The sequence below is a fragment of the Dunckerocampus dactyliophorus genome, chromosome 12, assembly GCF_027744805.1.
Source record: "Dunckerocampus dactyliophorus isolate RoL2022-P2 chromosome 12, RoL_Ddac_1.1, whole genome shotgun sequence".
Taxonomy (NCBI): Eukaryota; Metazoa; Chordata; class Actinopteri; order Syngnathiformes; family Syngnathidae; genus Dunckerocampus; species Dunckerocampus dactyliophorus.
Window position 1 is genome coordinate 3,106,198 of NC_072830.1, and position 14,022 is coordinate 3,120,219.

Here is a 14,022-nt window from a genome sequence, read left to right on the forward strand (position 1 = left end):
TTGTGACGCCACTGACAGAATACGTTCCGGTGTTGTAAATCAAATTTTAATCCTGCTAATTTTATCTTCGCTAAAATCCCGAATCGAGACCTTCTAATCTAATGAATCTATTGCGCAATATTTACTGATCACCGAACATGGTCCTTTTCTTCTCCAGTACATCGAGTTGACATAAGTGCAGAACAACGTAGGCTCCCTTTTTAAAAATCGCTTTTTATTCAGCAGAATAAAAAAACAACAACAACAACAAAGGCATCACTTTGCATTTTACATTTCCAGGGATTTAAGGGGCAAAATAATCAACAAAGACAGAATTCACACAAACAAAAAATACTAATAATACGGTTGATCAAGATGACTGCTCGGGTAATATTATAAAAATAGCTTTAGTGACTGTCTTCAAATGTCACAGTGCACCTTTAGGCACAAAACACTTCCACATACTGGGTGTTTGTTTAGTCTGCAGCAGAATCACATCATCAGACAGATCTTTTTAGCCGATTCAATGCCAATACTCATGTTTTTATTTGATCATTTAGCCCTTGTATTTATGTATGTGCACAAGTGGCGTTGTTTTCTGTCAGTAGTCTTCTTCCAGGGCCACACTGAAGAGAAACAATGATGGCGCCAGAAAAAAGGGCCCTAACTATGAGATTAAAAATGTCAGTATTACAAGAAAACTCTTACTTTTACAAGAATAAAGTTGTGATGTTATGTTTTTTTTTTTAAATCCAAATTGTAATCTCATTAAAAAAAAAAGTCACACTATATAAAGCCCAACTATTATGAGAAAAGAAAACCCTAAACCGTCATCATTCTACAAGAATAAATTCCAAATGTTTGGAGGAAAATGAATTACCTTTCAGGGAGTACATTTGGCATATTTTGACCAATAAAAGGCGTAGTTTTGCGAGAATAAAAGTGTAATACTACAAGAAAAGGTTGTCATTTAACTAGAATATTTATGAGAAAAACGTGATGGAACGCGAGATGGGCAAGCGGATAAGCGGCGGAAGATGGATGGATGGATTATGAGAAAAATTCACAATTTTCCAAACGTAAAGTTGTAATTTGCAATCAATATTATTTTCAGAATAAGTGGGAAAAAGAGGAGGGAAAAAGTCCCATTAATTCTGAGAAAAAAAACGTTTACAAAGAAAAAAGTCAGAATAAACTAATAACAAAATTGTAATATTACAATAAAAAGGTCACAATTTTTACTGGAAAAAATGTCAATATAACGAGAAAAAGTTGTAATTTACGATAAAAAGTCAAAATTTAAAAAATGTTTTGAAAATTAAGTCGTAATTTTAGGAGAAAAAGTCCAAATTTCTTACTAAAATCATCATTAATACAAGATTTTTTTTTTTTTTTTTTACAGAGAGCAAAGTCAGGACATTCTGTAAAAAAGTCATAGTTTTATGAGAATAAGATTTGCATATCGCAAAAATACGCCATTTTACCACAATAAGAGTTTTCATCTTACGACAAAAAGTAAAGTTAAGTTGTAACTGCAACAATTTATTCCGAGCACGAAGTTGTATTATTGGGAGCGCAACTCCTAATTTGGGCAAAATAAAGTCTTAATATCACAGAAAAAAACCTTTCAGATGTTGTGATTCTTAAACGCCTGAAAGTGAAGATTGCTGAGGACGTCGTCAAGCTAGACTCTCGTGTGAATTTCCCAAACATTCTCATGAATAATTCTGCACATTACTCTGCAAATCATTCAAGAATCATTTCAACAAAAGTGGAATCACATAACTTGATTAATATTTTGCATGTGGACTGTTGGTGTCACGCTGTTGCATTCAAGTCTCTGTGGGAATTTTGACCTTCGCTTGTGAAACATGCCTCTTTTTGCAAGATTCCGACCTCCCTTTTCCTCCCCCCACAATATTACAAGTTGATGTAGTAGCATTACAGCTTTACTCTCATAGCATTTTACTCTTTATTTCTTTTCAGTGTGGCTCTGACACTCCTTTGCTTCATGAGACACAGTGTGTGTGTGTGTGTGTGTGTGTGTGTGTGTGTGTGTGTGTGTGTGTGTGTGTGTGTGAACACGCTGTAAGGCAAGTGGGAGATGCTGCGTCACTTTGGCTTGTCTTGCATAAATAAGCACGTAAGACTTGTACTGGAGTGTCTTTTAAACCCAAGCCTCACGCGGACGACTTCTGACTGCAGTCACGTCACAAAATAAAGTTTCACATTCGAGACGAGCACAAAGAAATCAGTGCAGTGGACACACGACATGACGGTAGTGCTTCATGTCTAACAAAACGTTGGGTCATATTTAGCCAATAATCTCCTATGCAGGTAGAATATGTGGGAAGCGTCAAGGCACACATGCAACATCTAACGGAAGATGTGATCGCCACAATTTATCTTTTTTTTTTTTCAAAAATATATCCTTCAACATACAGTGGATGGTGACGATGCTCGTGTGCTCGTGTTCGCCGCAGAGAGGGAAAAAGGTGGTTGCATTAAGCGAGCGTTAAGAGCTAAAAAAAAAAACATACAGTGTTCCCTCGTTTGTCGCGGGGGATAGGTTCCCAAAATAGCCCACAATAAGTGAAATCCGCAAATTATTATTAGGGATGTCTGATAATATCGGTGGGCCGATATTGGCGGATATTATGCCCGATATTGGAATAAAAATGTAATCGGTAATCAGTCACTGTCGTGTTTTTTCCCTATAACGGAAGCCGATACGGCCTTTCAAGCGCCACAAGCAACATTGCTGTCGCCATAAGAGTCAACACGCAGCATATACCTGAGCCGGCAGGACGTGGTGGATTATCAGAACACCACTGATGGAGAGCGGGGTAGCTCATAGACATATATGCCTCCGCTTCCTTCTTACTGGCCGCCATGATGGGGAGCAGAATCCAGAAACTGTGCATTGAAAACACGTCCTCGGCACACTGCTCGGCAATTAATTGCTCTAAAAGACGCTCCAAAAGCAGCGACGGAGCTACAGGGTGGCCAGTGGTGGGCGTGGCCATACCTGGCCATGCATGATTTGGCCATTATAAATTGTTTTGAGAGCATAATTTGCAGACGTTGTGGAAAACAGTGTTTTCCTGCACACAATTCATTCATTCATGTTTATGGGGGTAACGCAGAAATAGCGGCAGGCAGACGCGGTAGTTTGCTTACAGCGAGATGTTGTTTACAGCCGCGTCAAGAAGCTAATTGCTGATGCTATAGCCGTTAGCTTCACAACAGATATGTGTTCATTCCACCACAGGAGATATGTGATGTCATACATATCGGCATCAGTTGATATCGGAATCGGAAATTGAGTGTTGGACGATATCGTCATATCGGATATCGCCAGAAAAGCTAATATCGGACATCCCTGCTTTATACACTTTTCTCAGACAGGCATTCACGTTTTCTCACATTTCTCTCTTGTTTGAAGACTCTCAAAGTTCACATTTCCTTTGAATTTGAATGCTCAACCTACTCGGTTGAACACAAGAACTTATAAGTGACTCCCGCGTATTTCACTCCTCTGGCCGCACCTCTTTGTCCTGCCGCTGTTCCGCTGAAGCGTTTTTGTATCCTTCTTAAAACATATTGGTCCTGCCGTCTTATTTTCCTCCTCGTTGTGCTCCTCCAACCGAAGATTGATTTATTCCGTAATGGCGCCCTACAGCCGCAGCGCCTGCCTTCCTTCATGTCCACAAGTCCAACTTTTTGTGGCACGGCTGGCTTCCTCTGCCTTTTGGGTGCAGGACGTTTCGTCGACATTGTGGGTTTTGAAGACGACGGGCGGTGCAGACAAAAGAGAGAAGGAAGGCCGAGAGAGAGACGCAACACTCAACTTCCCACAGTGCAATTCTTCTTAAAGGGCCAGGCACTAAAATTGCAGCAAAAAAATCAGCGAAATAGCGAGTCTGAGCAAGGTGAAGCGCGACGGCGCGAGGGAACACTGTACACGGGGATTTCAGTGTACAGACTTTGAGCAAAAACTACCCTCAACTCTCCCTGCTCTTCACAAATCAAGTGTCAGCACACTTTAAATAAGGAAATATATACACGGATGTCTGGTATTGTATGTACACTAGAGGAAGAGCTTGTTCACGACGCTCTACGGTGATTGTTCGGCTGTTTAAAAAAAATAGTCCCTGCTCGGCAGATGATCAGCAACATACAGCCAAACAGTTTTGTAATATCGTCCAATTCTGGGGTGTCAGACAGCTTTTCTTGGGCTTGGAGGAGCCGTGGGACGGACTCAGAAGTGTTGTCCGCTCCTTCTCACCATTGCTTACTTCAGGGGGGGCAAACACAGTCAGGAAGTAAGTAAACGCAGCGCACATTGTAGCGGTCACATGTCATCTACCTGGTTTCTGGGAGGCTGCTTCTCTCCGTTGACCCCGAGGAGGATGGCCTCCTCTGTGTTGTCGCTCTTCATTTCAACCACGATGTTGTCTTTGCTGGATTTCCCTTTGGTGCTACATGACACACAACATGTCGATGAGATGAGGAAATGAAGCACTATTTGAGATTGAACTGGGCTCATTTTCCAGCAACTTCAGCATCTGTCATAAACCAGGACAGGGGCGGGGGCAGGAATTGGTCTCAAAAGATGTTGTCGATAAAGTCAATTATCGACGATAATTTGAGCACCATTATCAACCAGCCAAATTTGTTATCATGACAGGCCTACGTGTTGTAAACATTTTACAAGAAAGTTGTAATTTTACAAGAATGTAGCTGAAAAAAGAAGTCAAAATACCAGAAAGTTGTAATTTTACGAGAACATAGTCTTCATTTTCGGAGAAAAGGCTCAAATTTCATGAGAAGAAAGTCGAGATATTACAATAATTATTTTGGGAGAATAAAAATGCAATATTATGCAAAAAAAATACATGTTCTGTGTCAAAATTTTGAAACTCGTCATGCAACTACATTCTCAGAAGTAGAAATTTTACAAGAAAGTTGTAATTTTACGATAATAAAATCGCAAAAGTCACGGTGATCATTTTGCGAGAATTAAAAGCAAATAAAAGAATACAAATTTTAATATCACAAGAAAACACTGCACATTTTACATCCAAATGTCAGCCTTTCTTCTTATTGCAACTATATTCTCGTAAATTTCCAACTTTCCTGTAAAATTTCAACTTTTTCTCTTATTGCAACCGTGGTGAAGTTAGTTTCACGTTGGACGTCAAATGTTCAGCTCTGTAGCTACAGCGGTAGTTCCCCCTCACTGTGCCCGGACTGCTGTGTCATGGTGCGGGGAGCTCACACGGGAAGTGCTGCTGTAGCCGCTTGTTGTTTATACTGGGGCCCGTCAATAAATTACTATTGCATTTATTTGAAACACACCACAAATTGATCTCTAACCATGTCAAATGATTAGTCCTAGCCTAAAAGTTTTTTGCATGCCCATTTTTTCCAATTTGATCTTTTATTGGATCAGGGACCTGACTGACAGAGGCTTGTTACAAAAGCCAAACAATATTGTTAGTCGTGCTGTGTAATAAAATAGTAGATTCAGCAATACTTTGCTTGCATTATTTAAATTGATTGGAGCGGCAAAAAATCGGATCGGAAGCCAAAAATGATGGATCGGGACATCCCTCGTTTTGAGAAAAAGTCATTGCAGCAGTAGAGTTGTCATAAGAGAAAATATTGCGAGAATAAAGTTGTGATGTTATAAGAAAGGTTGTCATTTTAGAAGAATGAAGTACTAATATTACAACAATAAAGTAGCAGTAGCCATTTTGTGAGAATAGAATTGCAATATTACAAGAGACGCTTGAAATTTTTCCAAAAATAAACTTGTTATTTTACAAGAATAGTGTCATAATTTCACCTGCATGATGTCGTAACCCTACAGCTGACTCGTCGGTGACAACTAAGACATTCCTTCTCCGTAATATTGCGATGCGGGTTATGTTTTAGTAGTATTTTATGTTTTAATACTATTATTTAGTATTAGTAGAGCAAGCCACGGGACACTAAAAAACAAGCTGTCGCCGGGCCAGACCTTGAACACCCCTCCTCCATGCGCACTTACAGGTCTTGCTTGCCGGAGCGCCCGCAGATCTTTCCTTTTTTGTAGAGGAAGTAGAGCACGCTGCCCAAGATGGCCAGCAGCAGAATGCAGATGATGATGACGGCAATGATGACACCGCTGCCCTCTGGTGGAGAAACATGCACAAGACGCCCAGGGTGAGTATAACACATTGAGGGAGATACTGTAGATGACCGTGTAGCATGCCACAGTGTGCAGGCCTGTCGTCTAACTAAACAGAGTGCAGCTATTCTTTTGTGCAACCTGGCCACCTAGAGTACAGGAAACATTGCAAAGTGGAGAGGAGGTGTGTGTGCTTATATGCATGCACTGGAGAAGGTGCTGGTCATTCATCAGGGGAGAGCGAGAGAGAGCAGGAAGTGGACTCTTTACAAACCTTTCCTGATTCTCTTTGGTGGGATAGCGGTCGCTGCTTGGACTGGGAGAAACCACACGAGCACAATTAGCAGTGTGAGGCAAAAAGGGGGGTGATTAAACAACGCACAATACGAGACGCTACGTAGTGATCGTGTGACGGCGGTCAGCAGCAGAGCAGTCGTTATCCACAGCAGCCCTGTGGAATCTCTTTGCACTGACACTTGGCAAGAAACAGCAACCCGGAAACACTTTTCCTCTGAGGAATGTTTTGTTCTGACAAACGACAAGACAGAGATGGAGGAAGCAGCAGAAAGGTCCCCTAGTGGGAGTCAGGAGATGTGAATGAGTGCATTTACGCATCAGCTGCTGCCTTACAGTCACACTGAGGCATGTGTACTCCAACTGCAGCCTCCATCTGCATGCCATCGTGCTATACTGTACATCTTTAGCATGCATATCCATTTTGCATTTACAGTAGGTTCACCATGAACATAATAAACAACGAATCGTTCATTCATCGCTTGCGTGCAATCCAGTGCGCTGCTTGGCTGCAACCAGCAGAGGTGCTGTTTATTCGTTCTCAACTAGTATGATGGAAAGAAGAACATGATGGGAAGTCGAGCGATATCCGATATGACGCATGCAAAAATAACAATTAAAACATAGTAAGAAAAAGCTGCAAGCTTGGGAGACTAAAATTGGAATATTCAAAAAAAAAGTTGCAGGTTTTTGTGAGAGTAAAGTTATGTGAAAATAAGTCGCCATTTTTCAACAATCAAATCATATTACAAAAAAATGTAACTGTGAATTTTACATAAATGCAGAATAAGTCCAAATTTCACAATGAAATAAAATAAAATACAAGAACAAATATGTAGGTATAGCATCATAAAATATGAATATTCCAGAAAAAACTGCAAGTTTCCAAGAATAAAGTTGTAATATTACATGAAAAAGTCACGGTTTAGGACCATGACGCCATTATGAGACATTTTATGAGAAAAAGTTGTAGTTTTTAAAAAAATAAATCATGAGTAAATACTTAAATAAATGATCATTTGCGAGAAGAAGTTATAATTATGCATATTAAGAGAGAAAAAGTCAAACATTGTCGAGACTAAAACTGCAATATTACAAGAGTCGCAGCTTTACGAGAATAATACAAATATTATCAGCAAAAGCTGCAGTATTGTGACTGTAAAGTCATAATGTTACATGAAAAGGTCGTCATTTTAAAATAAAAGGTTGTGATTTTCCAAGAAGAAACTTCTTCTAGAAAGAAGTTGTGATACTACGTAAAAAGGGTGCCTTTTTTTATTTACAAGAATAAGGTTGTAATACAAGAAAACGTTTACAATTTTCATGAATAAAATTCTAACATGAGGTAAAGGTTGCAATTTTAGGAGAACTTTATGTGGATGCCTGCATCGGAATTAGGGATGGCCATAATCAATAATCAATTATGTAGAATGGAGGAAAGCTGGAGTGCAGTACTCGGCTGCAACCAGCAGAGGCGCTGTTGATAGAGTTTCAACTAGTTTGCGGTGTGAAGTAGAAGATTATGACGTCAGCTAGGCGAAGCTGAGCTACATCATCCATGCAGAAAAGACGCATGCAAATAACATTTAAAAAATGGACCAATCAAAATGAGATGGAATGCCCGTCCCTCGCAGGAATGAAAATAAAAAGCATGCCATCTGAGCTGGCGTGTTGCACTCTCTCAGCAGGCAGGCAAATGCAGAGCAGTCGGCTGTCTTCTTACCTGTGCTCGAGGAAATAGTGCTCGTGCGAGCGGTGGTGGCTGCTGCTGTGGTGTGTACAACTGAAAGCAGGTAAGAGGCACACACGGGGGGGGGGGGAGGAAGAGAGTCACGGCATGTTAACACACAAGAGGACGACAATGCTGACACAGAGCGAATACTTTCAACACAAACAACCGCACGTGACACAGAGCGGACGGGGGATGACGAGGGGGTTGACGCATCACCGACTTGAGCGGGAACTCACTAGCTTTGACGTTGAAGGCCACGGCGTCAGCGCCGTACTTGTTGGAGGCGTTGCAGAAAGCTGTGAGGTCGGACGTGACTTCCACGCTCACCATGCTGGTGACGCCGTCGTCCGTCTCTTTTTTGAACGTGTTCTCCAGGACCTGGTGCGTGAACACACACAGAAACTAGAGCGGTATGCTGGGAGGTGTCATCATATTTCATTATATTCTAAATGCTCTATTTATATTACATTATGTGGCGCCCTGGATATTGGGGACATGTCTAAAATGTGTAAAATAATTGTTATAACTATTTGTTCCATTTTCTTATCCCCCCACATTGTTTTTCATATTAATGTGTTCATTCATCCTCAGCAAAGAAAAACCCATCTGGACACGCACAGTTTCAATACTCGTCTTCGTCACCGGGTGGCAGCCGCGCTAAGAGTGGGCACTGGAGAGGCGCTTACTCTACGTTACCATTAGTATAAGCCTGCTAGCAGAGCGCATGCGATGCAAGTGTCAATCAGTACAGACACCGGTGCTGACTGCTTATTTGTAATTTGATGTTTCAGGTGGCTTTGTGTATCAAAAATGCACTTGTTCTTAGCAGTATTTGCTTGTTAATTTGCTTATTAGCCACGACGCTGCATTCCATTTCAGTTCTATATGTCGAATACTGACTAATACTCTACTTAGCTGGCGTTAGCGCGGCTAATGTTAGCCGCTAACAGCACGCCATTATGAATAATGTCTGTTCCATTCACAGTGTATATTGGCATTACAGTGATATTTAGCGATTGTTAAAAGTTGTTTTGATTGTCAAATGTGGTTTCGAATGTGCAAGTGTATGGAAGATGCCGTTTTATAAGTGATGCACCAATATATTATATCTACATGGAAGCTGCAGTAGTAGCAGATAGTGATGGAAATTTCGGCTCTTTTTAGAAAGCCGGTTCTTTTGGTTCACGACTGGCTGCTCAGATTTTTTTGTTGTCTTAAATTAATTTATTACCAAATTATGTGTCTTGTGTGAAATGAATTACTAATGTACAAAATACATGATATCAAATGTTTATTATTTAAATGGATTTATTTAAGCCTCAATGAGCAGCTACAAAAATATATTTTAATGTTATATTATAAATAAAATACAAAAACAAAGACCCATCTCAACAGACTAATTAAGTCAAAATAGGTCACATCTCTTCACGCAAATTTTTTACGAACAAGTCGGCTGTCAGCACCACAGCGTGTGTTTAACCCCGCCCCTCCCCCTGCTCAGTGTGGACACCACGACTCCGCCACACATCTTGACCAATGACATTCACCTCGAACAGCAAAAAAGACAACAAAAAAGCTAATTGGCTACCGACGACGCAAACCGGCTCCTGTTGTTCTTTTCAAAGAGCCGGCTCCTACAGCCGATTCGTTCGTGACCGACACATCGCTATTAGCAGAGCGTGTATGATGCAACAGTGCCACTCATCTTCATGTGTGTAACAATTATATTCATAATATTTACCTAAACCACAAAGAAAATTAAGATAAGTGGAAGCCGGCGATAATTGGAGATAGGCAATTGAACCCTCATGAAGATAAGTAACAACTTCAACAATGATTTGGAGTGCATGAGAAAGTGGAACAGTAGCTCTTTTTGACCACGTGTCGACAAAGTGTGTTGCACAACACGGCAGCAACAGAACCAGTGTTGCAATTAAGGAGCCAACATGAATACTACTGACGAGTTCATCGTAATCAACAGTACGGCAGGTGTAACATGCACGGGTTTCACAACAACAGCTGAGTAGCGCAACATTTTAAAGCGCAAGCAGAGCTAGATGAAACCACAGCAGTTAATTTGAGTGATTTTTGACCTGGCACTAATTAGAAACGCTGGCGGTTATTTGCCTTTTAGACCCCACGCCAGGCCCATCTTGGAGACGTTGCAGTTAATTGGCTGAATGAAATGGAGGAGTTCACTGCAGCATTTGCGTGTTGTCATTTCAAATGTTTGATTTGATTTCTCTTTTAATAGTCATATGTGCTTATGTCTACCTATGACGTTTGAATGCATACACAGTACAGTACGTTACCTTTCTATCAGGGGTGGTCCAAATAACGGTGGGGGCAGGGTACCCTCGCACATGACATGTCAGGTCGACCGTACTGTCCAAACTCTCCTCGATATCCGTGTGCTCTGGTCGCATGATCTCTGGTGGGCCTGAACAGGAAAATACAACCAAGCCCACCTCATCGGTGAAGGAAATACGCACAAACAACGATGGACATACCTTTCACGTTAACACCAAATGTCGCCGTCGTTTCCATCCCATCAGCTTCCGGAACGGTTACCACACATTGGTACGTCCCTGCTGTGTCAAAGGTGGCGTCCTTCAGCATTAAAGTGTGGCCCATCGACACCTTCTGTCCATCCTGAAAAACACAACAAAGCGAGGCTGAATATGTTGGAGTATATTTAAAATAGCTAAATGGAATAAAAATTAAGACAATGTACTGTCTATAGTAATGTACAATAATAAATTAGTGTATTGTTAAAATGGTACATCAAAATAAATACATAAAAGATAAATTAGTTTGGTTCACATTGCTTTTGGCTCTCGGACATGTCTAAACACGATAAAATTTATTTATATTAATGGTTTTTTTTGGCTGACATTTTAAAGTAAAACATTACAGAAATCAGTGTTAAAATATCATTCAAAATGTAGAACTTTCTTACGCATTTTAATTAGGGATGTCCAATATTGGCTTTTTTGCCGATATCTGATATGCTGATATTGTCCAACTCCCAATTTCCAATTCCGATATATCCCGACCGGTACGTGTAACATCACATACCTCTTGTGGTGGAATGAACACGTATCTCTTGTGAAACTAATGCATCCAGAACCAGCAGCAATTAGCTTGTCGACGTGGCTGTAAACATCTCGCGTAAACAAACTACCACGTCTGCCTGCCGCTATTTCCGTGCACGCTCCAACATGGTAGTTGCGGTAATGCGCCTCAAAGCTGGTTGCCATTTCACTCCCGAAAACGCAACACCACCATGCAGACATGTCCGCTGTGTACCGTGGTGAAGTTAGTTTCACGTTGGACGTTGGATATTGGGCTACGTACTGTAGCTACAGCGGTAGTTCCCCCTCACTGCTGTGCGGGGAGCTCGCACAGGATGTGCCGCTGTACAGTGGCAGAGGGATGTGGCAGCCAATGATGGCCGTGGCTACCCCACTGGCCATCTAGACATTTCAGGTATCCACTCATTGCTGCCCTGTGTGAGGAATGGTCTCACCTTGGCCACCCCAATGGAACATTTCTGGCTGTAAACTAGGGGCCGTTAATAAATTACTATTACTTTGACGAGAGATGTTTAAAAATAAGTCATATATTCTAAATAACACCACATATTGATCTATAAACATGTCAAATGATTAGTCATACCCTAAAACTATTTTGCACGCCCATTTTTCCCAATTATATCTTGTATTGGGTGGACTTTTATTGGATTAGTGACCTCACTCACTGAGGGTAGTAACAAAAGCTTATTATAATAAAAATAAAAAAAGAAAGGATCGGGATCAGATCGGATTGGCAAGACTATAAAAAATCGGATCAGATCAGAAGCCAAAAATGTGGATCGGGACATCCGTAGTAAGAGGTATTTGATTTATTATTGGTTAGCTTCATTAGAACAATGTTATGAAAAAGAATACATTCAGAAACTTATTCTATTCTAAAATAGTTGGTCTTGCTTAAAAATGATAGGGTGAGGAGCTCGGTCACCCAGGAGGGGCTCAAAGTAGAGCCGCTGCTCCTTCACATGGAGAGGAGCCAGTTGAGGTGGCTCGGGAATCTAGTCCGGATGCCTCCCTGGTGAGGTGTTCGGGGCATGCCCGGCCGGGAGAAGGCCCCGGGCAGACTTAGGACACACTGGAGGGATTATGTCTCACAGCTGGCCTGGGAACACCTTGGTGTCCTCCCGGTGGAGCTGGAAGAGGTGGCCGGGGACGGGGAAGTCTGGACTTCCCTACTGAGACTGCTGCCCCCCAAGCGGAAGTCAATGGAATGCAATGTAGTCATAACAATAGCAGAGTGCTAATATGTACTAACATGACCTTCGACTTCACCCACATCAAGCCATCTTTCACCAAGTTGTGGTGGATCTTCGTCATCATAAAAGATTTGTAAGGTGTTGATGCAACATTGGCTCACAAACATTTTCAAGACAGCACCAGCTCAGCTATACTATACAGATACAAGTCTAATCAATGCTGGACCCCAGAGTCCATCTCGGCAAGACATTTTTGGACAGTTGTACACGTGCATTACCTTGAACCAGGTGGTGTGCGTCTGTAGAGAAGACAAGGCGTTGCAGGTGGCCGTCAGCTCCTCCCCTTGATCCACCTCCACGGGGCTGGCGGGCGCCACTACGGCAGGGTCCAGGTCTGGGGCAGACACGTTCAATCAGGAGTGTTAAGACGGTGTTGATAAAGACATTTACGATATGTGGAGTGTGCGTACAGTCCACAAAGACGGTGATTGTCCCCGAGAGCTCCTCGTAGGTGTCCGTGTCCAATGAGACACATTCGTAATCGCCACTGTTGAGACGCGTTACATTTGCCAGCACGTACATGTTGGATTCCATCGTGTATTCCACCTAGGGAAGGTAGAAAAATGATGAGAGCACTTCCTGTATCTGCTGGACAATTTGTCTGGTCTGATGTGAATCCCCATGTATCTAAAGAACCAATGAAGACACGTCTTATTTTCAACATTTGGCTGCTCAAACGTGGTTGTGCGGACAACCTTGGAAAATGACCGTGTTTAAAACAGGTGACTAAAAATAAAGCTAGCATTGTGACTGATGCCCGCAGCTCAAAATCTGCAAGTAAACTATCAATTCTGGTGAATTTGATGAGGATAATTCCCATCCCGTGTGGAAGTGGCAAGTTTTTGGCTTCTTAAGTTTTGAAGAAATATATTTGAGGCTAGCTGGTTAGCTCGCTAGCTTGTGAGCTCGCTAGTCTGCTAGCTAAGCAGCCGTCTGCAGTCCCTGCAGCATAAAAGTTGCAATATGGTGTAGACAATGATTAATAGGAGTGTAAAGATGACTATAGTTGCGTTATTTCATGTCTACAGGGCTCTAATGATGTTCAAATCGCATTTAGAAATTCATAAACAGGGTTTCTATGCTCTATCTATGAAAATATTCAATTTCTTAACATTGATTCCTATGTCGCAGTCAAGTCTGGAACCAATCAACCGCTACGAACGAGGGACGACTGTACTACACTTCAATATCATTCACATTTCTGCTGTTAAACCTGCTGAATTAGTCTTTATGTAGGAGCACAAAAATAATGCTTATAATATTATATTATAAATATATAATTAGAATGATGATGGTGATCATGATGTTTAATACAGTGTATTTTTGTTTTGTTCAATTTGAGTTGTATTTCAGTGTTTCTACAAGCTGTCAGTTCTTCACTTATGCTGATACCGTGATGTATCATAGCTGATTTTCCTCCAATATATAATAATGCTGATAATGCTGCATGGCAAGCACTCGTCACCCCTATTAGTGAATGCGTTAAAGAGGCGT

At 41.4% G+C, this 14,022-nt stretch overlaps 1 protein-coding gene across 4 annotated transcripts in view; it reads right to left on the reverse strand.

The window, feature by feature from the left end:
- Positions 1–1,024: 1,024 nt before the first annotated feature.
- Positions 1,025–14,022, reverse strand: part of mcamb (melanoma cell adhesion molecule b) — a 49,310-nt gene continuing 36,312 nt past the window's right edge. The window contains exons 8-17 of one of the 4 annotated variants that reach the window (XM_054794729.1): positions 12,939–13,074; positions 12,747–12,862; positions 10,691–10,832; positions 10,493–10,620; positions 8,417–8,558; positions 8,172–8,231; positions 6,429–6,470; positions 6,035–6,158; positions 4,349–4,460; positions 1,025–4,276 (exon numbers count right to left, since the gene is read on the reverse strand). In XM_054794729.1, coding sequence (XP_054650704.1) covers positions 4,274–4,276; positions 4,349–4,460; positions 6,035–6,158; positions 6,429–6,470; positions 8,172–8,231; positions 8,417–8,558; positions 10,493–10,620; positions 10,691–10,832; positions 12,747–12,862; positions 12,939–13,074 — 1,005 coding nt within the window. In that variant the 3' untranslated portion in view covers positions 1,025–4,273. Of the gene's footprint in view, positions 4,277–4,333; positions 4,461–6,034; positions 6,159–6,428; positions 6,471–8,171; positions 8,232–8,416; positions 8,559–10,492; positions 10,621–10,690; positions 10,833–12,746; positions 12,863–12,938; positions 13,075–14,022 lie in introns of those variants that run through there. The other 3 variants (XM_054794728.1, XM_054794730.1, XM_054794731.1) reach the window with 3 other exon arrangements.